Source organism: Sarcophilus harrisii, chromosome 3 (genome assembly GCF_902635505.1).
Source record: "Sarcophilus harrisii chromosome 3, mSarHar1.11, whole genome shotgun sequence".
Taxonomy (NCBI): Eukaryota; Metazoa; Chordata; class Mammalia; order Dasyuromorphia; family Dasyuridae; genus Sarcophilus; species Sarcophilus harrisii.
Genome location: NC_045428.1, coordinates 340,404,791 through 340,430,477, shown reverse-complemented (window position 1 = coordinate 340,430,477; position 25,687 = coordinate 340,404,791). Strand labels below are relative to the sequence as shown.

The 25,687-nt window shown below is 32.2% G+C and overlaps 1 protein-coding gene across 1 annotated transcript in view; it reads left to right on the top strand.

Moving 5' to 3' along the window:
- The window catches only part of DARS1 (aspartyl-tRNA synthetase 1), a 72,989-nt gene that overhangs the window by 40,930 nt on the left and 6,372 nt on the right, over positions 1-25,687 (top strand). The window contains exons 6-11 of the mRNA XM_031960020.1: positions 3,923-4,003; positions 4,813-4,872; positions 15,468-15,579; positions 16,379-16,513; positions 19,303-19,450; positions 21,273-21,419. Of these exons, the coding sequence (XP_031815880.1) occupies positions 3,923-4,003; positions 4,813-4,872; positions 15,468-15,579; positions 16,379-16,513; positions 19,303-19,450; positions 21,273-21,419 (683 nt within the window). The remainder of the gene's footprint in view (positions 1-3,922; positions 4,004-4,812; positions 4,873-15,467; positions 15,580-16,378; positions 16,514-19,302; positions 19,451-21,272; positions 21,420-25,687) is intronic.

The window sequence follows — 25,687 nt, the reverse complement described above, 5'->3', positions numbered from 1 at the left end:
TTTTTGTTTTCCATAATGCTTTTATAAAACAATTATAAAATAATATAGCATATTTACATGTTGTAACATTTATATTTATATAGCAAATGTAGATTTGCCTAACTTACAGAATTTCATGGATGTAAGATTTCATCCATATGATACACACTCTACTGATACAGAACACAGTTGCAGAAGAGATGATTTGGTTTCTAATGACTATAATCATGCACCTGATAATAAGCCTTTCTGAACTTAGCTAGGCTTAATCCTTATACACATACCCAGAATATCATCAGTTATACACTTAGAAAACTTTTTAGCTCTCTAGGTACAGAACTTATCAAGGTTTACACTAAATTGATATGATCTTCAAAAAAATCAGATCACTTTAACATCAAAGTGATGCACTATAACAAGACATAAGAAAGTGATAAAAGAATGCCTTGTAAAGTTATTGCAAAGCACTTATAAAGCATGAATTTCTGTATATTAGACATTTGAAATAAATTATTTCTATTACTGGAAATTCAGTGAAAGTATTTCTATCCACTAGGATACTCCCCCAAAAAAATCCAAAACCTAAACTAAAAGTTCAGAGGAAACAAAAAGAATCCCATAATAAAACTTGTAGCATAAGAAATCTATACACAAATGAGCAAAATATCAAGAAGCTGAACTACAGGGGTAGAATTAATGCCATTTGGTATTACTGAAATACTGTGGGATAGAATCTTGATTGAAATATCTTTTTAGAATGTTTTGTCATTCAGAAGGAACAAGATAGATTAAAAGGATGGTAGAGAGTAACATTGAATAATAACATGATTGTGGAAATAAAGGCACTGAGGAGAACTAGGATATTTGAATTTAAAAACAGAAGCAAAATTGTTATGAAAATATACTACAAAAAAGAAATCGATAAGGAATTTGGAAAATGGATCGAAACCTGGCACAGAATAATGATATAATAGTGATGAAAGACTTCAGTTAATCCAGATATCTGCTGGAATCTTCTATGAAAAGTATAGATGCTAATTATTTCATAACTTTGATGATAATTTCATCCTTCCAAAGCTACCAAAACCGACAAGGGGGAATTCTAATATGAATTAAGTCTTTACCTACAAAGAGGAAGTGATGGTAACCTTGGGGGAGAGTGACCCTTCCCTTTTCGAAGTTATGCTAGAGGAGAGAAAAGTCAGCTATTAGTCTTTGGAAAAAGAGATTTGAAAGGATTCAGAAAATGGAGATGAATAAGATCTCAAAGATTAAAATTCAACAGGAATAATTCTGTTTAGAGCTTTAGGGAAACTCAAGATGCAATTGTGAAGACACAAAAAAAGCTGTTTCAGAAAGGAAGAAAAGAAAATTGTCACACAAGATTGCTGTGTATGCAAACTCAGAGAATTAATCCATCAGCTTAAGGTTTTAAAAGAGAATCATGGGTAAGCTAGGTAGTACAGTAGACAGAGTACCAGCCCTAAAGTTAGGAGATCCTGAGTTCAAATATGATCTCAGACACTTAACACTTCCTAGCTCTGTGACCCTAGGCAAGTCACTTAACCCCAATTGCCTCAGCAAAAAAAAAAGAGAGAGAGAGAGAATCACTAGGAATGGACTGACTGATAGGGGCTGAATATAAAATCATGGCATAACTTTTTAAGAGTAGTATTAAGAACATTAAAGTGAATCCTAACAAGAAAAGCTAAGGACTTAGAGTGGTTGTTACGATGTAAGATGGAATAACAGAAGAAATGCTGATTTTTTTTCCCATTCATTCTACAAGGAGAATGATCTTTGAACAGTAAAGGACAGAAAAGAATACATTACTAATGGAGAGTTGAAACAAGATCCTTAGGGAAAACTTTAATAAAGAATACCTGACTTGGGCGCACTGCATTAAGGAGTACTAAAAGAAATGACAGATTTGATTGCTTAGCTAGTCAGTGATAATTGAAAAACTGTGAAAAAGACAAACAGACCATTCCTGATAAAATTCTAGAATATTATTAAAAGTTTGGTCAAGAGAGAAGGAAGTATAGATCACCAAGAAGAAGAATGAATCATCTCAGATCAACCTTATTTCCTTTTTTTTCCTTATGTTACTAGATAAAAAATTACAAACTCTCATCCTATTCTGGAAAAAATTGAATCAGAACTGGTTGAATGAACATATTCAAAGAATACTCATAATTATGTTTAATGTCAATTCTTGGTAAAATGGCCCAAGGACTTGTGCTGTACCCTGTGCTATAGCATGTTGGTCAATTTATTTAGATAATGTATAATTAACAGGCTTAATATCAAATTTATAAGTGACACAAAAGTAAAAGAATTAGCTGACATATTAGATGACAGTTAAGATCCAAAAATATCTTGACAGTAGTGTTCGGCTGAAACTAATCTGGTGAAATTTAATAGATATAAAATCTCATTCAATCTCATAAGTCTAAATTATGGGTGGCTTGACTAATGTAACATTTCACTTGAAAAACTCTGAAGCTTTGTGTAATTCAGACTCATTATGACTCTACCAAAAAAGTAAATACCTTTTATAGTGTATTAAAGAGACATTATTGTCTGGTCTGGTGTAGCTAGACGGCACAGTAGATAGAACACCAGCCCTGAAGTCAGAGGACCTGAATTTAGATCTGGCCTCAGACACAATACTATCTGACTATGTGACCCTGGGCAAGTCATTTAGCCCCAGTTGCCTCGGGGGGCGGGGGGGGAAGAGGAGATGTTGGTCTCACACTGTACTCTGCTCTGCTCATACCACATCTAAACTATTATGGTTCAGTTCTGAACTTTTTTGGGAAAGACATTGGCAAGCTGGAAAGATCTAGAAGAGAGCTACTAGGATGAATTACCTTGTAATCATATGATATTAGATCAGTTGAAAGAAACAGGGAAGGGAGGACTTGGAGTTTAAGAGATTTGATATGGGGGATTGGTTTCTTGGGGAAGAATTAGACTTGTTCTGTTTGACTCAGACGACAGAACTAAAAGCAATAGGTGAAAGTTGCAAAGAATTGCATTTAGACCTGATATAACAAAACACTTCCTAAGAATTATCAATCCAGAAGTAAAGTGGACTGCCTTAGGAGGTAAATTTTTCCCTGTATTCCCTCTCCCCAATGCCTTAAGGCAAAGGCTTTATAGCTACTTTTTAGGAACATATAGACATTGAAACATTCTTATTTGGGGAAGATTGGACTTGATATTCTGTGATTACCAAGTTAGGTTTATTTTTAAATTAAAACTGTAACTTCCTAATTCTTTGTGTATAGATTGAACAGTAGTACTCCATAAGCACATACCAGTTATAGAATCCCAGACATTTTGAAGTTTAGATACTTAGACCAGTCTGAACAGTAGAAGAAATCTTTTGTCAATGTTCTGTTTATTCCTATTATTGAAGTGTCAAAACTGATGATTACAAGTTTGGAACAACATACTTCTTTGAATTAATCAGAAGAACTTTTGTTTCACCATGTGTGTTTAAAAAACAAAAAACAGAAATACTTGGGATTAGTTTTTGTTTTTCAAAAAGTAGGTCAACAGTAGAGTGTTTAAAAAAAATTGAGAACAGGGTTCTAAAGAAAAAAAGGACAATAGCTATTACCTTGTGTAGAACATAAGGTGTAGTAAAGATAAAATAAAGTATTAAAAGGTGACTTGGGAAAAGCAAATGGAGCAAGAGTGGAAATAAGAATAAAAGAAATACTGTTGTTGAGCTAAATCGGTCCTTAAAAATGATGATGTATAGCTCAGAATTGATAATACTTTTTGTTTGATTTCTCCCATTTCAGTTAAAGGTCTATGCAAATAGTGCTTTCTATTTTACCGCATCTTCCACTGGGGATTACTGTGGACTGTTTTCTACATAATGTGCTATGTTACTCTGTTCATTGTATTTCTGGTGTTTTCTCAATTTCAGATCTATGTGATTAGTTTGGCTGAACCCCGCCTGCCCTTACAGCTGGAGGATGCAGTTCGACCTGAAGTAGAGGGTGAAGAGGTGAAAAATTTGTCTTTGAAATAACTGACTTTGCCCTGTATTTTTGGTTGGCAACTAAAGCTAGTTTAATTTGCACAGCATTTGAAAGCATAGTACTTTAATATAACATTGAAATCATTTTGTATTTATCTCAATTAAACTTTTTTCATGTCATATGCTATCTTTTCTTAATTTCCTGATGCTACCAGGACTGAGATCAGTGTAGTCTTTGGAACCCAGTTTTCACTGAAGAAAACCTACATTGAAGAAAGGGAAATTCATTATGAATGGCAACTAATTTGATGAAATAGAAAAGGGCCTTTAAGAAAGAAGCAGTAATTCTATGTTCATTGTCATTTCTCCTTTCTCACATCTCTTGAATCTTTTCCTTTCTCATTTTTCTTCCTGTCCTGTCTCTCTTTATCACTAGCCTTTTTCTGGTCCTCCTTCCCAGATATTGCTATCCTTTTGGTTAGGGGGTCCAATACGTTGAATAAAAAGGGAAGTAATTATAATTTAGGAGTCTAGAATAACAATGTCATCATACTCCCTTTTTCCAGCTCCAGTTCTATACTGATGAAAGAAGTTTTGTTGCTATCATTGTGCCTCCCAAAAAAATTAATTATCATTCCATTTAGCAATTGATATGGCATGATCTCAATCGTCTTAGAAAATCATTATTATTGGTGATGTTATGTTCAAATAGCTTACATTAAAACATGTTTGCCATTCTATTCTAATTTTTTACATAAAGTATAAAAATATTCTAATAATTCTACTCACTTTTTTTTTTTTTTTTTTTAAGAAAATTTTTATTGGTTTATTTTTAGGAAGGAAGAGCTACTGTTAATCAGGATACAAGACTAGATAACCGAGTCATCGATCTTAGGGTAAGATTCATTCTTTTTTTTTCTTCATATTGTAAACTTTTATTAACTGGGCAAAGCCATGAGAGAGTCAAGATTGGTGACCCTATCCACTGGGAAGTACATAAAAGGTAGATAAAAGCATAAGGCACAAGTATTTTAGGATAATAGCTGATAAAACATTTAATTATAAATAGATAAGGTAATGCAGCAGTGGTGTCACAGAGTATAGAAATATAGGATTTGCAAATATAGCTTTTGTACCTTTCTTGTTTTTTGGCCAAGGTACATAAAACTAGACAGAATTAAGCAATGTACACACTTCTTTTTGGTACTTGTTCCAGGAAAATCAAGCAATCATCAGATATTTTGTAATGAACACAACTGATAAAGAATGTCTCTCTGATGCTAAAAGCACTTTCAAGCTATCAGTACTTGTCTTCTTTTACTGCCAGATTTCAAGAAAGATTGATCTAAACTTAACTCTTCTTCACCATTTACACATTCATTCTTCAGAACCTTGTAGTGTGACTTCCCCTTAATCAAACTACTGAAACAGTCTCCAAATTTAGTGGCTTTTTCTTCCTTCAGTCTTTGCCCTACTTTTTCATTTCTTTTCTTTTGGCTTCCCTGATTCAGCTGTCTCACATATTTCTTTTCCTAAATTATAAATATGACACTCCTATTCTTGGACCTCTTATTTTTTAATATACTCTTTCCTCGGCGATCTTATCTACTCCTGATTTCAGGGATCATTTTTAGGTTGATGGCTCCCAATCCCAAATGTACATTCTCAGCCTCTCATTTTCACTTAACTTCCTGTACATTTTCAGTTTATATCTCATCAAATTTATATCTCATCAAACCAATCTTGTACTCCCAGGCACGACACCTTAGAATTGGGAAGAAGATCATCTAATCCAATCTAAAACAAAGCTCCTTTCTTGTCCCTTTCTTCTCCTTTTGCTTCTGATGGCACTGCTGTCTTTCCTTTGAGGCTAATATTGGGTTAGTCTGAATATCTTCTGGGCCTGGAAATTTGTTTTCATTTGATTTTTCCTCTCTTTCACCTTCACATTCAGTCAGTTATCGTGTCCTATTAATTCTACTTCTTCTGTCTCTTAAAAATGTATCTTTCATTCTGACTACCACCATCCTAGTTAAGGCTTTAATTACCTAGTTCTTAATTAAATTATTTTATATAGTCCTAACTGGACTTTTTGATTCATGATCTCTCCCTTCTAGTGTATCCTAGTTCCATCATAATCTTTCCAATACACTGTAATGATTACCTCACTTCCCCACTCAAAAATCCTTTTGTTATCTTCCTATTCTCTAAAAATAAGGTAGAAATTTTTATGGTTTGGCATTCAAGTTTTTCTGTAATTTAATGCTAATCTATTTTTCCAGATTTATCTTCACTTGATTTCTTTAGCATGTTCTACATTTCCATCAAATTAGTTTACTCATGCTTGATATCTTCATATAATCTTTTGCCTAAGTTCATACTGCCATTCATATCTGGGATATATTTCTCCTCCCTATACTCCTACCCCCTTTTCAATTATAAATTCAATTCAGCAAACCTTATCATCTCTTTGTCAGAATTCTTCTTTTTGTAATGACCTTGCTAAAGTGTCCCTCTGTGAAACCTTTCTTCCCTCACCAAATCTCTTAGTATTTTGTTTTTGGAACACTTTTTTTTTTTACTTCCATTCTGAGATATATAGTTTGTGTATAGATTGTAAGTTCCCTTGAAGTCGGAGACAGTGTCTTTTTTTCAGTAGTACCTTCCAACATAGTAAGATTAATAAATGTTAAGATGAATTGAGAATTGAATTAATATTTATAAAGGAAATTGTGTCCCAGTTTTAAAGTGGACAAATTCTAAATTAATGCTAAAAATTATTTTGATATTGAAATAATGGACTCAGTAATTTAATGTGGTATAAAAGTAGTTGATTTGAGTGGTTTTTTGCAGTACTCTCATTGTTATTCTTTTCCCCTTCGATTGTGCTTTGGTTTGTAAGTGAAAAGCTCAGTGGTTTCATCACTACAGTAAAACCAGTGTCATCTTTCTTTCTTAATAGTCTAACCACATCTTCCTCCTTTTTGAATTTGTTAATGTGTTTCATCATTTATTCTACCTGTTGTTGTGTTTTTTTTTTAATCTTTAAAAATCCTTCTAATTATTTTCCTTTCCTTCATATCTGCCCTTACACTTAGATTTTGCTCCTATTTGGCTTTTGTCTCTTGCTTTGTCCTTTTCCCATTTTACCATTTATGAAAAAAGAATAGCAGTTTTCCACTTTGAAAAAATCCAAACCCAGCTTTCATGTATTCTTGCTTTGGGAATCATATACTGTGCTCTGTTCATTCTTTTCTTCATTTATACTTCAAGGCTCTACATATTATGTAATTCACTTCTTTGAGATAAGCATTATTTTCATATATTAATGTCTTTTCAGTACATATCATTAAAACCACTGATAAGTTAAACATCAACTAGTCTTTATAAGCATTGACTTGGAAAGTTGAATATTTTGTAATTAACTAGTAAGGCTATTTTTGACTTGAGTACCACTATTTTCTAGAATCTTGAAATTCTGGGAAATCTAGGAAGTATATCATTCTGATTGAAGGTCTTCCTCAATTTAAAATTTTTGATATTATCTGTTTCCTCTATCCTTAACTTTTCTTCCTTCTTGGCTCTCATCTTCAGTGCACTGGCATAAGACTAACCTGGGGAAAATATTAAGATAGATTTTGTGCCACTGTGTTTATCTTTTGCTCTGCAAATTTCATAGGACACATCTAGTTCATGTGTCCAAAGCCACCATGGGACATTTCTACTTAGAAGATTCCAGTTTGATATACTTTTCTTCCTCCAAGTATGTAGAAATGGGGAGAGGAAAAAGAAAGAAGTGTTGAATCTAAGGCAAATAAATTGAATATACCTTCTTAACCTCAGAACTGGAACCATCGCAAAATGGCATGGGACCATGTGGGCCATATGGAGAAAGAAATAGGTTTTCACATTCTGGGAGCAGTCTTATTTAGTCAACATGTGTCTGTATAGAGTGATTATTATATGTCTCATAATATTCTTGGATCAGTTTACATTTATTAATTAATGTCCCAGTTTTCCTACATCCCCTCCAACATTGGTCATTATCTCTTTCTGTCATCTTAGCCAGTCTGAGAGGTATGTAGTGATACCTCATAGTTGTCTTAATTTGTATTTCTTTGATCAATAGGGATTTAGACCATATGACTAGAGACGGTTTCAGTATCTTCATATGAAAATTGTTTATATCCTTTGACCATTTATCAGTTGGAGAATGGTTTGAATTCTTTTAAATTTGAGTCCATTATCTATGTATTTTAGAAATATGCCTCAATATTCTAAACATTTGAAGAAGATACAAAAGATAGTGTCCCCACTTTCAAAAAACTTGTGGCTTTGTGGAGTACATAAAATGTAAACTCATGCAGCAATTGAGAATTATGTAAGCCAGCATGTAATCAAGTGGTAAATTTTATTGCATGGAGAAGTGTTACAAATATTAAGAAGAAAGAGAAAGATAGTTATGGATTAGAGTACCTGAGGAAGGATTGATGAAACAAGTGAGACTTGATCCTAGAAACCAAATCAACCAATAGAAGTTGTGTTTAATGATGCCAGAAAAAAACTTGTGTATCAGCATACATTTACATAATGGTTCTATACTTCTATCTATAATCTACTGTTTTCCTTTCATTCTTTAGAATGAGGCATTTGTTGGAATGTTGTAGCATATACCTTCCTGGATTATCTTATGTGACTTCTCTTTTACAATTACATAATAGGAAAAACAAAACAAAAAAACCACTTGGAACACTTTCCTGATAAGATAGCCTTAGTTCATAAAAATATCTCAGGTTCTTGGTACCTTGATATCCAAAAAGGATTTCCCTTTTACTTTGATCTTTAATAGCATCATGTAACACATTTCAGATATAAATTCAAAACTGCTTTTCTTGCTCCTCTTCCACTTCCTTTATTTATGCCTTATAACTTCAAACAATGTAGCATCTAATTCAGCATTTAGCTCTAAACTGACAGGAAGTCTTGTGTGACCTTAACCAAGCAAAAGCTTTAATGGGTATGGTTAAGATGGCAAACTATAAACATTTTTTCGAACAACAAGCTTCACTCAACATAAAAGTAAAGGGTTGTGGGAAGTATAGTGATTTTAGTAGAACTAGAGTCTGGGTAATAAAGACTGAAATTAGTTTCATTTTCCTGTCTTCTTTTAGAGCTTTTGTAAAATCTTCTGATTTACTCTTTTTTTACATTTTCAAATTCTTTCAGAGGTCTTTAGGGAAATGCATTATACCGAATATCAAATACTTTTCTTCATTTTTCTTCAGATTTTTCTGTGATTCATTCAGAATACCAATATCATTAATATTATTTTAATAAATTGCTAGTGAAAGAAAAAGACTCTTATTTTAGAAAATTTGTTGTAAAATAGAAAAAATGTTTCTTGTGTATAAGCAATGGCAAGTATTTTACAGAGCAAGTTTAGAGAAAAGGGATATTTTAAGTAAAAAACAACCTGCCTAACCTCCTAAAAAGTAGAGAAAACTCATTCCCTGCTTCCGCATGTATTCTTCACCTTCGAAGCATACTCATTGCTTAATATAAAACTCTCCCCCTTAAGCTTTAAGGAATATATTTCTAATTTAGTTAAGTTAAAAGTGCATTTTTTAATCTTATAACATTCAGAAAATTTTAAATCTTGTTAAAATCTCAAATTTATTTTCTATTTTATGATGGAGATCCATCCAACTGGAGATCCAGTTACTGTAACTGGAAATCCATTTCCTTAAGTCTTTTTTTTAAATATGATACTTCTCTGCAATGAATAAGTACCCTTTTTTGTATGCCTTTGTTTAGTAAAAATTTGAACTTTATATAGATGCGTGAAATTGAGTCTCTAAATTTAATATATAATTGTAGTTATACAATTATAAATTTATTTGCTTTTATATTTGGTAGAAAGTTGAAAAGAGTGTGTGTGTGTGTGTGTGTGTGTGTGTGTGTGTGTGTGTGTGTGTAAAATTAGGTATCTAAAGTAATTATGCTTTAGCTTGCCAGATAAAAATAAAGATCAGATTCTGACTTCTTAGCAGCATGATAAAATGACAAACTTTTTAAAAGCACTTTGCTTAAAAACGATTTTTTTAAACAAGCTTATTTTATACTATAGTATGAAATTGCATTATTTTGTTATTTTAACCATTACATTCTCCAATTATTACAGGGAAAAAAATTGTTAGTCACATATAATGGGAAAAATACTTCTGCAAAAAGAATCATATTTTTATTCTCTGGAATTTGAGATTTTCTATCTAAAACATTAAAAGGTATTTTAAAGATATAATATTTTTAAACAAAGGTATGCCACCAACCCACCTTTGTACATTTAGCTTATACCTTACCTGTTTTCTTTCCCATCAGTCCTTTTTATAACCAAGAACATGACTTTGTTTTAGGTGAAACATAAAGGCAAAATTTTTCTTTGTAATATTAGTTATTTCATGATATTAAATTTCTCTTGACATTTTCTTTAAGCAATTAGGGTGAGCATCCAAACTTAACTGAATGTCGCAATGTTATCTATTTTATACATAGTGAGTGAATAGTTCTTTTTTTTCTATTTCTCCATTCCTAAACCCCACTTTCATACCTCTCAATATACTTTTCTTTATGCTTCCTTTGAACTTTTTTTGACTAACATTTCTCTTTTCAGAGTTTATAATATTTTGAATATCCAATTAATTTTTAAAAGAAATTCAATTCAATAAATATTTACATGTAGATAGATATTATACCATTGAGTTTGCAAAGACAAGAAATGAAAGCATTCTTGCCATCTAGTACTTCACATCATGCTAGGAGAATATAACAGGTACATAGTGACCTACAATATTATTTGAAGGGAACTGTGTTTCAACAATAGTGAAGATTACTAAGGTTTGAAGGGTCTATCGTGAAAAACATGATAAAGAATCAAACCAAGAAAGAATAAGAAAATTGCCATGTAGTATTAAATAATGAATTTGCAGTGGACCTATTTGGCATTCTGTTTTATTAGCATTCAGCTCTGCAGTAAGATCCTAGAAAGCAGTGGGTGGTGAGACTCAGTGTTGGGGATTGATGAGCATGAACAGTGGGAAGAACAAACTGGGCAACGGTTTATTAAATTGTTTAATACAGGGACAAAACTATAGAGAGAAATGTAAGTGCAAGGCAGGGAAAATTAACCTGGATAAGAAGAGACTAAAGGAAAGATTTTTAAAAATAGCATTGAGGCCAATACAAATATGAAAATATAGGAGATTGTAATAAGATGGGAAATTTTCAGAATTTAGGAGCTGGGAAGTACAATTGTAGGTAATGGTGATATCTGTCATTATTAGTCACTATTAGTGTTTGATAGAGCAAAGTTGTAGACTACATAAAATGAAAAGTTGATGGAAAGACCATAGTGTTCAGAAATTCAATATATGATATATTAAGTTTCCTGAATATGAAAGCAAAGGTGAGATAAATAAGAGAATTTTAAGCCAAGTAATGAACTCCTTGGAAAGAAAGGAGAAAAATAATGACTTGGAGGCCAGTAGACAACTAACATTGATTCTGACAGTGTCATATAGAGAAGAGAGTCTACTACCTTTGAAGGAAGAAGCTGCTGATTGATAGTGACAAAGGGGGAAAGTTTGGAATTGGCTATAAAAAAGATGCTCATTCACTTAGTAATAGTTAAGCAATAAGTTTCTCTGATAAAGGCCTCTGTTCTTAAACATATAGAGAAATGAGTCAAGTTTCTAAAAAATAGTCATTTCCCCAATTAATAAATGATCAAAGGCTATGAAGTTTTCAGATGAAGTAATGAAAACTATAGCCATATGAAAAAATGCTGTCACACTTGATTAGAGAAATGCAAAATAAAACAATACTGAGGTACTGTTTCATCTATTAGATTGGTTTATAGAACAGAAAAGAAAATGAAGAAGGAGATGTGAGGGGAAATGAGACATTAATACATTGTTGGTGGAGTTGTAAACTGATTCAGTCATTCTGTAGAGCAATTTGGAACTATGTAAGGGCTGTAAAACCATGCATATACCCTTTGGTCTATCAATACCTCTATTAAATCTGTATCCCAGAAAAGATAAAAACAAAAAGGAAAAGAATTTACATGTACAAAAATATTTGTAGTAGCTTTTTTCTAGTGGCAAAGAATTGAAAATTGAGGGGATATCCATCATTTGGGGAATGGCTAAACAAATTGGGGTATGTGATTATGATAGAATACAATTGTGCTATAAGAAGTGATAAGGAAAATACTCTCAGAAAAACCTGGGAAAACTTACATAAGCTAATATAAGGTGAAATGTATTGTGAACAAAGTATTAGCAATACAGTGATCCAAGACAATTCTGAAGGGCTAATGATGAAAGATGCTGTGCATCCCCAGGGAAGGAATTCATAGTATCTAAATACAGATTGAAACATATTCATTCATTCATTCATTTATTCTCTCTCCCTCCTTTTCCTTCCTCCTTTGTTCTCTCTCTTTCTGTTTCTCTTCTCCCCCTTCCCCTCCTTCTCTCTCTGTCTCTCTCCCTCTCTCCCTCACTCCTCTTCCCCTTTATTTTTTTTTGAGTGGGTATTGGGGGGGTCTGTATTTTCTTTCACAACATGACTATTATGGAAATGTTTTAGATGATTCCACATGTATAACCTGTATTAATTGTTTGCCTTTTCAATGAGTAGTACTTGGGAGGGAAGAAGGATAGAAAAGTTTTAAAAATGAATGTTGATAATTGTTTTTTACATGTAACTGGGGAAAAAAATACTAAATGAAAACCAAAAAAGAAATTTAGATGCTTAGCCCTATGGTACCTTAAAAAAATATGCTGCCTCTTCTCCATAGATACTAGAGAAATTGGCAAAGGATAATATATCTTCTGGGGAAAAGCCAGATTTTCCTGAGTACAGGAAAATAGAAATAATATGAGACAAAAATATTTAAGAAAGAAAGGATCTTATTAACAATGAGACAGGGAGTCCAGAGGATAGGGTCCAAGGTTTTGGTGAAGGTGAGCTGAAAAAGAAAGTATTGGGAAAGGTTTTGGTTTCAGCAAGCAATAATTCGGAATTTCAAGGATTAAAAAATAGGAGGGGGAATTTGCCAGCTTTAGGATTAGTTATATTTGGAAGTCACTAGTTTAGAACAGAGTCAGGTCAATGGTGATAACATTTAGGAAGATCCACTTTGAAAGAGGTCACTAATCCTTGACAATTTGCATCTGGGACTACCTTCTCATTTTTCTAATCATTTCCAATACAGTGCTTAAGATGGACTGCTTTCAAGCATGGGGACAATTAACAATAATGACTGCTAGGTGTACTGTTTGATGAAGGGGGGCCTCAAATTCTAGATTTGGTTATTCTTCTATCCCATAATTCCAGTGAATTCCCCAAGCCAGGGAAATAGAGTTGGTGACAGTAGTTCAAGTACCTCCTCTTTCCTCCTTCATGGGAGCGACCAACAACCTTGACCATGAAGGGACTGTAGAATCTAGGCAATTTAAAGATGATAGTAATTTCTGAATGGCAATGGGACCCAAGTCATGGAGAATAAAAGCAATTGCCGCTTTAGCCCATAGCATGTAGGCGAGCAATGAAAATTCCCCAAATTCTGTCACAGGATTTTCTTCATCTTTTAAATATCTGACAGAAAGTAGAATAGTCTAACCACTATATAACTAAAGAAAAACACGAAAAAGTTTCTCTGACATTCCCATTATTAATTTTAACTCAGAATTTTTTAAAATACATTTCTCATTAAAGAATGCAGACTATTTTATGGAAACACAATTAATGAACTCTCAATACTAAGAGGAATTATAACTAACTTACTAGAATCACAGGATAGATAAAAGGGCAGTTTAAATTTTACTATACAGATAAGGAAACTTAATCCCACAAAAATGAAATGACTTGTCCAAGATTATACAGCTGGTGGAAAGACTCCATATCAAGTCTTCTGGCTCCAAATATAGTGTGATTTCCATTGTACCATGTTGCATCTCCTTAGTTCATCTTCTATTTCGCAAGAAGCCAAAATGAATTTATGTATGTTAATTAAGTAAAAGAAAGTATGGCAGTAAAATTCCCACAAATTTTTCAGTTTGTATCTTAAGTTTTGGTAAAAATGTTTCTTTTTCAGTGAAGGTGAAACCAGCCTTTTGTTTTAAATGGGTTACTGGGCTTTTTGAATTCAAGGTTATGCAGTTTGTTTTGATTGGATAAAAACAATGTCACAAAACCACACATAAAGTGAAAACCACAAGTTTCTTGTCTCAAACTGAAAATGCATATACCTTCAAAATGAACAAGTAAACACTGTGATGAATGACGCAAATCTTTTCAAATTGTTCCTTATTTGTGTGAAAAATATTAATAAGTGCATTTTAAGCATATCTTTAGAATGTGAATTAACACATATACATTCAATTTTAAATGGTTACAAAAAATTGTAGCATTAGTAGCATATTTCTGTTGGAAGATAGGAAAACTGAAGTATAACCCTTCTTCATTAATGGTGTTTGAAAAGCATTTGGAAGATATAAGTTTAGTGTTATAAATGAGGCAATTCTTGAGTTCTTTCTAATGAGATCACAGAGAATTAAAGTCTTTCCAGGTTTGCTGCCATATCCCATTCACAATCCAACTGGCCCAGTTGGATTGATGGTCAAATGTGTGGCTAAAACCTTAAGGTAGACTAAGAAAATTCACTCTCATTAGTCCTGGCATGTTTTTTGCTGTGAAACTCGCACATTTAAACTACTTGAGCCAAAAACATAAAGAAGTTCTAATCTAGAAGGCATTGACCTCTTTCATCCTGATTACATCAACTGAGTGAATTAATGTCCATTTCAGTGTAGAGACATAAGTAAGAAAAGAAGAGCAAAAAAGGTAGGGAGGATTAAATGTTTTTTTTGGTTTTTTGTTTTTTTAAGTTTGGTAAAATATAGCTAACAATTACTTTTTTATATGAGATCATCTTCATTTTTTTTTTCTTTAAGTATGCAAAACTACTTGGAAGCAAATATCTATGCTTGTAATAGATGGGATGATAATATTCAGATGATTTTGTTTTTAATATATGAAAACTTTTAAATGAAGGAAGAAAATGTAATTTTTCCAAAGTATAAGTTTTTATTTCTGAAAAAAAAAATTTTTTTCTCAAAATCCACTCTTCCTGTGCTAGCTTTTTACTAGGTAATGCATTGGTAAATAGTACATCCTACTCACTAAGTTAACATTTTCTCCCTTTCCTTAAAATAGGAGCCTTTGTGTGCTTCTAAATTCAGCATACTAACTGCCATTGGATCTTTTATTAATTGTTGAAAATTTTATTACTTTCCTAAAATCTCTTATACTTTGATTTGCCCAGTAATAATTTCTTTTAGCTTTAATCTTATTTTATCAATTTAACAGACAAAATACAATTTAACCATTAAATTGTTTTAAAATTCATTATTTACTTCTCTTACAGACATCAACTAGTCAGGCAATCTTCCGTCTCCAGTCTGGTATCTGCTACCTTTTCCGTGAAACTCTAATTCACAAAGGGTTTGTAGAAATCCAAACCCCCAAAATCATATCAGGTACTTCTCTAAAATTCCAAAATTGAAATTGCAATACCCAAAGTTGAGGTTGTATAGTGGATAGAGTGCTAGACCTGGAGTCAGGAATACTTGAGTTCAAATCTATCTTGAGACATTTAATAAACTATGGGTACCCTGGGCAAACATTTACGATCTAACTGCCTCTGTTTCCTCATCTGTAAAATGAGGATAATAATATCTAGCCTCACAAGGTTCATTTGTGATAATAAAAATGAGACGATATTTGTGAGGTTATTTGAAGCCTTAAAAAACATTATAAATGCAAATTTAATATTATTTCATTTTTATGTTATGTTTTTGTGAAAATTATTCTCCATTATATTCTTTTGTCATCAAACTACCGATGTGTTTTCACCAAATTCAACTCATTCCCCTTATGTTAAGAGGCTTTATATAAAATAGTGAAGCAATACTGTATGATCCACAAAGCAACAAGTTAATTGCATCAAGAACTATTTTCATTCCTTGGGTTTCTTTCAGAACTGGTGTTGTATCCATCCTGTTTGTTTAAGTATATACTATTTCATAAAATTACTAAATATAGCAAACTAGGAAATTTCAATAAAATTCTCATGCTTTAATACTTTAATCATACTTTTTAGATGTTTGCTTAAATGATTAAAAACAAGTCCTGATTTTCACATGGATCTGTAAAATTTTTCTTTTACATTTTAAAGGTTAATAATTAAAAATTTGTTTTTCTTTTGAGGCTACATATATGCTATTCCTTAGTTTGGTAATAATTTGTTATTTACTATATGAATATTGTACTTTTCAGCTGCCAGTGAAGGAGGAGCCAATGTATTTACTGTGTCATATTTTAAAAGCAATGCATACCTGGCACAGTCTCCACAGCTATATAAACAGATGTGCATTTGTGCCGATTTTGAAAAGGTCTTCTGTATTGGACCAGGTAAAATTTTGACCAGCTTGATTTTACTTGGTTAGCACTGTATGTATTTTTATAGTTTTGAGGCAGTTACACCGCACAGTGTATGAAGTACCAAACCTGGAGTCAAGTACACTCAACTTCCAGAGTTCAAATCTGGCTTTAGACACTTATTCTGTCTTACTAACTTTGTGATGTTGGGCAAGTTTAACTGTGGGCCTCAGTTTCTCATTTGTAAAATGAGCTGAAGAATGAAATATCACAAACTACTCTAGTATCTTTGCCAAGAAAATCTCAAATGGCCTCATAAAAAATTGGATACAATTGAAAAGACTGGAAGCTCTCCTCATTCCCCCCCCCCAAAAAAAAAACAACCAAAAAAACAAAACTTTATAATTTAGAGATGTGTTTAACCAAAGTTATAATATGCTTTGGGTGTTACAAGAATCCTTTCACAGATTAGAACTCTATATTAAACAAAAAGTTTTATAGGCTAAGGACAAGCAGGTAGGAAATTTAGTTCATCCTCTTCCCAAACTGTGAATCCTATCTATAAATTGTCATCTTCTACTACTATTACTACTACTATATTAGAAATGGCAATCCAGACCTTGCTGAAATATTATTTTGAGAAGCTACTACATTTCAGTTTACCAGACTCCAATATAGGTCAATAAGCATTAAGTGTTTGTGCTCTCAGGCTCACAGTCTACTGAGGAAATGTGACTACACTCTGGGAACAGTGTTAATAAACTAGAGAATGGCTAGCCAAAGATCAGACTGTTCGAGGCCTCGGGATTCTATTTACAAGAGTCAGTTAAAAAGACCGGGAATGTTTAAACTAAAAAAAAGAAAACATGAGGAAAACATCCTTGCTATCTTTTAAATGTTTAAAAGATTCTCATAAGGAAGGATTATATTTGTTATGTTTTGTCCCCAGAGGCCAGAACTACCAAAAAGAGTTAGAAAATTACAAAGGAACAGGCATAATACAAGAGAAAATCTAACCCATAATTAGAGCTAAGTAAAATAGGTACCTCTCAGAAGAATAAGATTTCCCCTCACTAGATGTTTTAAGGCAAAGACTAGATAGATGGCTATTTGTCAGATACATTGTAGGATAGAACTCTTATTTAAGTATAGCTTGGATTATATAGTCTTTCAGAAATTATTATAGACTCTGATTATAATTTTAATTGCTTAGAAATATTTCCTTTCTGGGGCAGCTAGGTGAAGCAGTGGATAGAGCACCAGCCCTGAAGTCAAGAGGACCTGAGTTTAAATTTGGCTTCAGACACTTAACACTTCCTAGCTGTGGGACCCTGGACAAGTCACTTAACTCCGATTGCCTCAGCAAAAAAAGAAAGAAAGATATACTTGCTTTCAGATGTTTAATCTATATTGAATTACATGCTATCTAGGGGAAGGGAGTAGTGAGAAGAGGGAGAAAAATTTGGAACACAAGGTTTTGCAAAGGTGAATATTGAAAGCTATCTTTGCGTGTACTTTGAAAAATAAAAGCTATTATTAAAAAATAAATAAATTTTTTAAAAAAAGAAATATTTGCTTTCCTAAAAAACTTAACTAATTTTGGGGGGGTAGCAAAAATCTCCCATAACTCCCCACTCCCCATCCCCCCCAAAAAAAGGCATTTTGTTATTTGTAAATTATAGAACTATTAGAAACTAATTTCTGAATGAACCAATCAGTAAATATTAAATGCATAGACTATATGGACCTACAATCTGCTAATTACAGTAAAATTTAATTAAGATATTAATCCCTGATCATTGAAGAACTTAAACTCTATTTAATGATAATCAGTAACCAGAGTTCTCAGGTATTTTTTTATTTTGTATGGGTCATGTATATTGATATTTACCATATTAGAAATTAAAACATCTTAGTATTAAATAAATACTATTGACCTCAGAGATTCCTAAAAAGGTTCATCAGACTAAACTTTGAGAACCACTTCTCTCAATAATAGCTATAAGTTGTAAGGTACAGAGAGAGGTGCTTAAGTTAGGAAAGTTAGAAAATACAGGCAAGAGTCATTTGGGAAGTAAAGATGGTATTTGTAGTTGATGTTGAAGATCAGGTAAACATGCAATCCAGGTGTAGATTGTACTCAATCTAATTGGTACAATAGGGTTTTTATGTTTAGGTGGTGAGAAGAAAGGACCAGGACTCCAGTTGCCTCCCCCTTTGAGTAGATATGGTCAAATGTTTCTCTGGAAGCCCTGTGTTTTTCTGTTAGGTAAAATCATTGCTTCAGAGATAAGCCCCTAAGAAGGGTAAAGCTTTGGTGGAAGCAACTAGACCTCTCCACAGATAGAATATATTTACTGTTAGTCATCATGGTTACAGTTTATCATATGCTATGGTCCATATTTAAATTATTAATTTACCCAAAAATTAAAATTTTGTAAATATGTTTAAAACTGTACCAAACAAACTTTAATATATTTTCATGCTTTAGAAGACACTTCAAGGTCTTGCCCTATCTTTGAGTCATTATGAACATCATTTATCTTTGTACTAATGTTCATTGATCATATCCAGATTTCTAGCTTATGGTAGGCTTGATAAATCACCTTTTATTGAATTAGTTTTCTTAAAAGTTTGTAATAAACTTACAATCCAAAGAGAAGTCAAAGTAGATAGCATGTCCTAGCCTCTTCCAACTAGAATTCTGTGAAAACAGCCTCACTTGAGTGGCACAAATGGGACAAAATAGATTTTTAAAAGTTTATTGTTTTCCTCAAATTTTGGAGCAGCATTTATAGTATAATCCTTATTTAACTTTACAGTATTCAGAGCTGAGGACTCTAATACACATAGGCATCTGACAGAGTTTGTTGGTTTGGACATTGAAATGGCTTTTAATTACCATTACCATGAAGTAGTAGATGAAATTGCTGACACATTGGTACAGATATTTAAAGGACTTCAAGAAAGGTAAGAAGTATTTTATAATTCTCTATATCTCCTTAATTACTCATACTTCAAAAAGGAAGGTCTATTGCATAAGAGATATGTAAGCTATCATTATCAAATAGTATAAATGAAGATTTGGTAGTTAAATAGTTAGATTTAATCAATGAAGAGGGCTATACTAAATACCATATTAATCTGAATATAGGCCTCACTTTTGCCCCTAAATCTTTCTCATATAAAACTCTGAATAAGTCTTATTATCATTCTCATTAACCATACACAAAGCTTAAGAATAGCTGGTCCGTCTCCCCTCCCTCCCCCCAAGCATTATTACCAGCAGTGGTTTCCATTGTGGGTAAGATTGAGTCAGATAAACCCTGGTGCTGATGCTGCAAGGAAGGTATATTCCTATTCATTTACCCACCCTGAGGGGCTACCTGCATCCAAAGTGGATTATGGATAGCAATCTCATTACAAAGTCCTTCATCTCTAAATTAATACTTTCCCCTTCTTTTCCTTCATATCCAAGTGCAAGGGACTTGTAAGAATGGGAGGGGGCAACAAAATTGTTAATGAGTTTCTATGTCTATTCTCAGGAGAGCCAAGCAAGTAATTTCAAGGGCTCAGAAATGAATTATTGATCTGGGATAGGTATTCCCTTAGCATAGGCACAGATATTTTCCAGCAGTCTTCTGCATTGCCTTATTGTAAAATGATCTCATGTCCTACTGCTTTTCTCCCACCCTGGCAAAATACTCAACACATTCTCCTTTTAAGTCTTTTAGAGTTCAGTACTACCATTAACGTCCTTTTTTCCAGCTATAATTAAGAGGCCTTTTATTGAACAGACTTTTTTAAATTTAAATTTTTTTTTTTTACTTGTGCAAGTCACAAATTTGTATTCTAAATTTGTAGAATTGGTTCTTCATGCATTTGAGGTGTTGTATTTTTTTTTTTTTTGGATGGGGGCAGTTAGCTTTGCTATCTTTTCCCCTCAATAAAACAGGTTTGAATCGTGCCACAATTAAAGAGCCACTTTTACAAATTAAAAATAATTAGCAAACATTCATTAACTTATAGTGGATATTTAAAATAAAAGCCTGATTTGGTTGTCATACATTATTTTTAGATTTCTGTGTCCGAATTTTAAATTGAAAGATCAGGTAATCTACATTAGCCAGCTGACTTATTTTTGGTGGCCAATAGCTGACTTTTGATATAACATTCATACTTTGAATTTAATATCAAAGAATTTGATTATTGAGACTAATCATTTGGCACTAAGCATTTGTGTTTCTGTGAAAGTTGTAGTAATCTATTAAGAGATGAAGTAATGTTTATATATCCTTTGTAGATGCTCATAGTGAAAGAATGAATAAGGTTTTATACTTTTCAAGAAAAGATAATGCTCCATAATAGATGTATTTTTTAAAATTCATGCTTTAAATTTCTCAATTTTTTTTTCTAGCTGGTAATACTTAAGAGTAGAACTTTCCGATTTTTTGAAATATTTGCTTTATTGTTGATGTACCAGTTTTATTAAGTAGAATGAAATACTCTCTTTTTCTCTGAAAAGAACCACTGTTGGTTATAAAGAAATCTTAATTGTATAAAGTTTTTGCTATGGTGATAACCAATGATTAAGTGTGAGAAATTCCATTAAGTATTTAACATAAAGTATTTAAATGTTTTATGTTAAATCACTTTCTGTCCATAACATTCTTAGTCTATACTCTGATTCAGACTATGATTTTATGTATGGCAACAGTGGCATCTTGTGGGGAAAAAATTAATGTTCATATAAGCATTTTTTTAAAACCCCAAAAATATTTTCTCTTTATAGGTTTCAAACTGAGATTCAGACAGTAAATAAACAGTTTCCATGTGAGCCTTTCAAGTTTTTGGAGCCAACCTTGAGACTAGAATATCGTGAGGCTTTGGCTCTACTCAGGGAAGCTGGAGTGGAAATGGGAGATGAAGAAGATTTGAGGTCTGTACTTTGGAAAATGAGAATGGTCTTCATTAATACCATGCAGCTTTAAAAACTATAAACTTTTAACATTTCAGAATGGCAAAATACTTTCTCGTGACTTTTTTGACTATGGACATGGAGTTCACATCTGTTAGCCATAGAATACAGTTTTTAAAAAAAATAACCATTTTATTTTACCTATCAACCTAGTTAATAAAGTTTAAAAGTTTGCAAGAACTTTGTGAAAACTACCTATAATATGAATGTATTGACTCATATGTTACTTTTGTCCTATATCATCTATTGATCATTTTTATTCCAAATTACCCAATCTAAAAGATCATTCTTGGTAGTGCAAAAAAAAAAAAAAGTCAAAATAAGAATTGATACCTTTCCTTCATTATTTATTATCATCATCCAATGTAACTATCTCGAGCAATGTGATGTTTATTTTTCTTTGACCCTCTTTTAGTAAAATTCTTTTTGGTTGTCCTTATCATTCATTACCATTATTAGTTTATTTTGAATGTCAGTCTTGCTCACATTGTAGGATCATGCCACTTTGTTTTTTTCTTTTGATCCTCCTTAACTGCCTTTACTATCATTTTCTAAAAATATATTTTAAAACTGTGTCAATCAGGTTTTTCTGTGTATATCTATGTCTGTCTCTAGCAACTTCTCCCTCATTGGAATTATTTTTCTTGATATGTTCAGAATTTCATCTTGGGAGCTTAAGCCAGCTTTCCTTGGGTATTTTTAAGTCAGGGGATCCTAGTTAGCATTTCTCTGACAACTTAACTGTACCATAGTATATGGCTTTATATAAGTTTCTGCCCAATATCTTGTCTTTTCCCAGGTTTCCTTACTGAAAGAAAGAAAAAAATCTATTGACTTGTCACCTCAACATTTAGAGGCTGAGAAAATTTCCTTCCCTTCCATCTCTTTTTCTCTTTTCTCTATAATATATTAAGTTAGTCAAATCAAATTTTTTTTTCTACTTTCTGCCGTGTGTGTGTATGTGTATGTTTGTGCATGTGTGTATGTGTCTTTATAAACAAAAGTAAATACTGAAAATTACTTATTTTTAATATATTAGATATATCACCTTATAGGTAAATAATTCAGTACTCTTTTATGTAATTTTCAGGGTTTTTTTTTTTAAACCTTAAAACTTTTTTTTATTTTGCTTTAAATTTTTTTCTGCCTCCCTTTCCCCATTACATAAAAGAAAAGAAACACAATCCTTGGGTCAAATATGCACAGTTAAAACCTATCCATGTGTTGGCCATATACAAAAATGTATGTTACATTTTTATGTCTTTGATTCATCACTTCTCTATCAGAAATGGGTCACATACTTTCATCTTTAATCCTTTGGAATCCTAGTTTATCATTGCATTGATTAGAGTTCAAAAGGTCTTTTTTTTTTTTTAATTTAATATTTTTCCCAATTACATAATTTTTTTATTTTTTTTTTAACTTTTAAAAAAATTTTGAGTTCGAAATTTTCTTCCTACATCTCTCCCCTGCTTTAGAACATAATACAGTTTGATAGAATTATACATGTGCAGTCATCAAAAACTAGAGACCAAAAAGACAAACCAACAAGGAAAACAAAATTTAATAAAATATATGTTAAATCCAATATATGTATACATGTAGATAGCATTTTTCATCATGTCCTTCAGAATTGTGTCTTAGAACATTGTATTATTGAGAATAGTTAAGTCATTCACTTTTGATTATCGTACGTATTTACTGTTACTGTGTGCAATATTCCCTTGGTTTTGCTTATTTCACTTTTATATCAGTTCACATAAGTCTTTCCAGGTTTTTTGAGAGCATCATGTTCATCTGTTCTTATAGCACAATAGTATTTCATCATGATCATATACAATTTATTCAATTATTTCCAATTGATGGGCATCTCCTCAATTTTTTTCTGCCACAAAAGAGAGCTGCGATCAATATTTTTGTATATATACTTTCAATTCCTATCTGGTTTTTATGTCTTTGAATTCAGATCTAATAGTGGTATTACTGGATCAAAAAATATACATAATTTTATAGCCCTAGAAGCATAATTCCAAATTGCTCTCCAAAATGGTTGGATCAATTCACAACTCTATCACCAAAGTGCATTAATGTCCTAATTTTCCCATATCTCCTCCAATGTTTATCAGTTTCCCTTTCTGTCATATTAAATCTCTGGGAAGAATTGAGTGATATCTCAGAGCTGTTTTAATTTGTATTTCTCTAGTCAATAGCGAACAAGAGCATTTTTTTCATATGACTAGATAGCTTTGATTTCTCCTAAAACTGCCTATTCATATCCTTTGACTATTTATCAACTGGAGATTAGTTTTCTTGTAAATTTGACTTATTTCTCTATACATTTGAAAAATGAGGCTTTTATCAGAGAAATTTGCTGAAAAATTTATTTCAGTTATGATTGTTGTGTATTTTCCTTCATCCTATCCCCTGCCCCCCTCATTTTCCCCCTCTAGATTTCTTTCATCCTGTCTGACTACTACCTTTCCTAATCTTCATTCCCTTCTGTCTGTTCCTCTCCCTCTCTCCTTTTATCTTGTCTTCTTCCCCTGCTGTAGGGGAGATAGATTTCTACATCTAATTGAGTATGTATATTATTCCTTCTCAAAAATTGTTTTTCTTTGAAAGTTGTTATTGAATTCATTTTTCTAATAGTTCTGCTCAAGCTTCATTCTTTATAAGTTTTTTGTTTGTTTTTTGCAATAAAAATTACATTTTTTATTTATCTTTTTTTATTAAAGCTTTTTATTTACAAAACATATGCATGGATAATTTTTCAACATTGACCCTTGCAAAGTCTTCTGTTCCAAATTTTCCCCTCCTTCCCCTGACCCCCCCCCTTCAGATGCCAAGTAGTCCAATACATGTTAAATATGTTAAAATATATGTTAAATCCAGTATATTGGATCCACACTCAGTTCCCACAATCCTCTCTCTGGGTATAGATGGCTTTCTTCATCACTGAACAATTGGAATTGATTTGAATCATCTCTTTATAAGTTTTTAGAAGTTTTCCTCAGCTTTCTCTGAACTATCCCATTTCTTTATTTCTTAAACCACAGTAATACTCCATCACATTCATATATCATAAGTTGTTTAACCAACCCTAAATAAATGGATACCCTCTCTCCTTATTTTCCAATACATTGCAACTACAGAACTGCTATCACTATTTGTGTATGTGTGTCCTCTTCCTCTTATTTTGATCTCTTTGAGGTATCAGCAGTCATACAAATTGCAAAGAGTGCCCCAACAAGGTGTTTTATCTGCATAATTTTCCTAAAATGGTTATATAAGTAGCCAGTTTTGCCCGTATGTGTGAAAAGGAAAAGCAGTAGTCATTAGTAGGTAGTCTCTAGTAGGTAGTCTCTCTTTTCTAAGCTAGCAGTGACAACCCATAGCCTACAAGAAAAGAGAAACAAAAGTACAATCAGTTTTCTTAATCATTCCATACGCCTGTTAGGTGACCCAACATAAAGGGAGCTTTTATTTTTTAATTCCCTTTATTCCTTAGAATTCCATAGAAATAAGACTAATAAAAATCCCTGTTTTTTCTTTTCAGTTTTAATTTACTATTCAGTCACAAGATATTATTCAGTCTTAAGTGTCATTTTTATTGCTAAAATTTTATTTTAAGATCAAAAAATATGCCATCTTTGCCATGAAAATTTAACATTTATTTCAATTTGTACAGTATAATTCTCCATTTATTCACAAATTAGATTTTCAGTAAATTTTCAGGTTTTCGTAATATAATCAGTTGTGAAACATTTTTAAAAATAAGTAGAACCTCTTTGTAGTCCTATTATTAAAGGATAACATAAATATTGATATGTTGGAAATGATGAATTTATTGTCTATATGGGTCAAAAAAAAAAGTGTTGGATTTGGACTCATGATCTAAGTTCAATACCTGTGTGACTGATTTCTCTTGACTCAATTTCTTTAAAAAAAAAAAAAAAAAGTTTCTTCATCTGTTTTCTTCTAATTCCTTTCTATTTGTCTTCCCAATGTCATCTGATGAATGTTCATTCACTTCTTGTCTGCTAACTATGCATATAGCCAAGAAGACCCTGTCTTTCGAATTATCCTAGGTATTATTTTTGGCTCCTCCTTCCTATAACCAATCAATTTTTTTATTGTTGTTGAGTCATTTCAGTAGTACCCTACTCTTTGTGACCCCATTGTGGGGTTTTCTTGGCAAAGATACTAAGTAGTTTAACATTTCCTAAGAG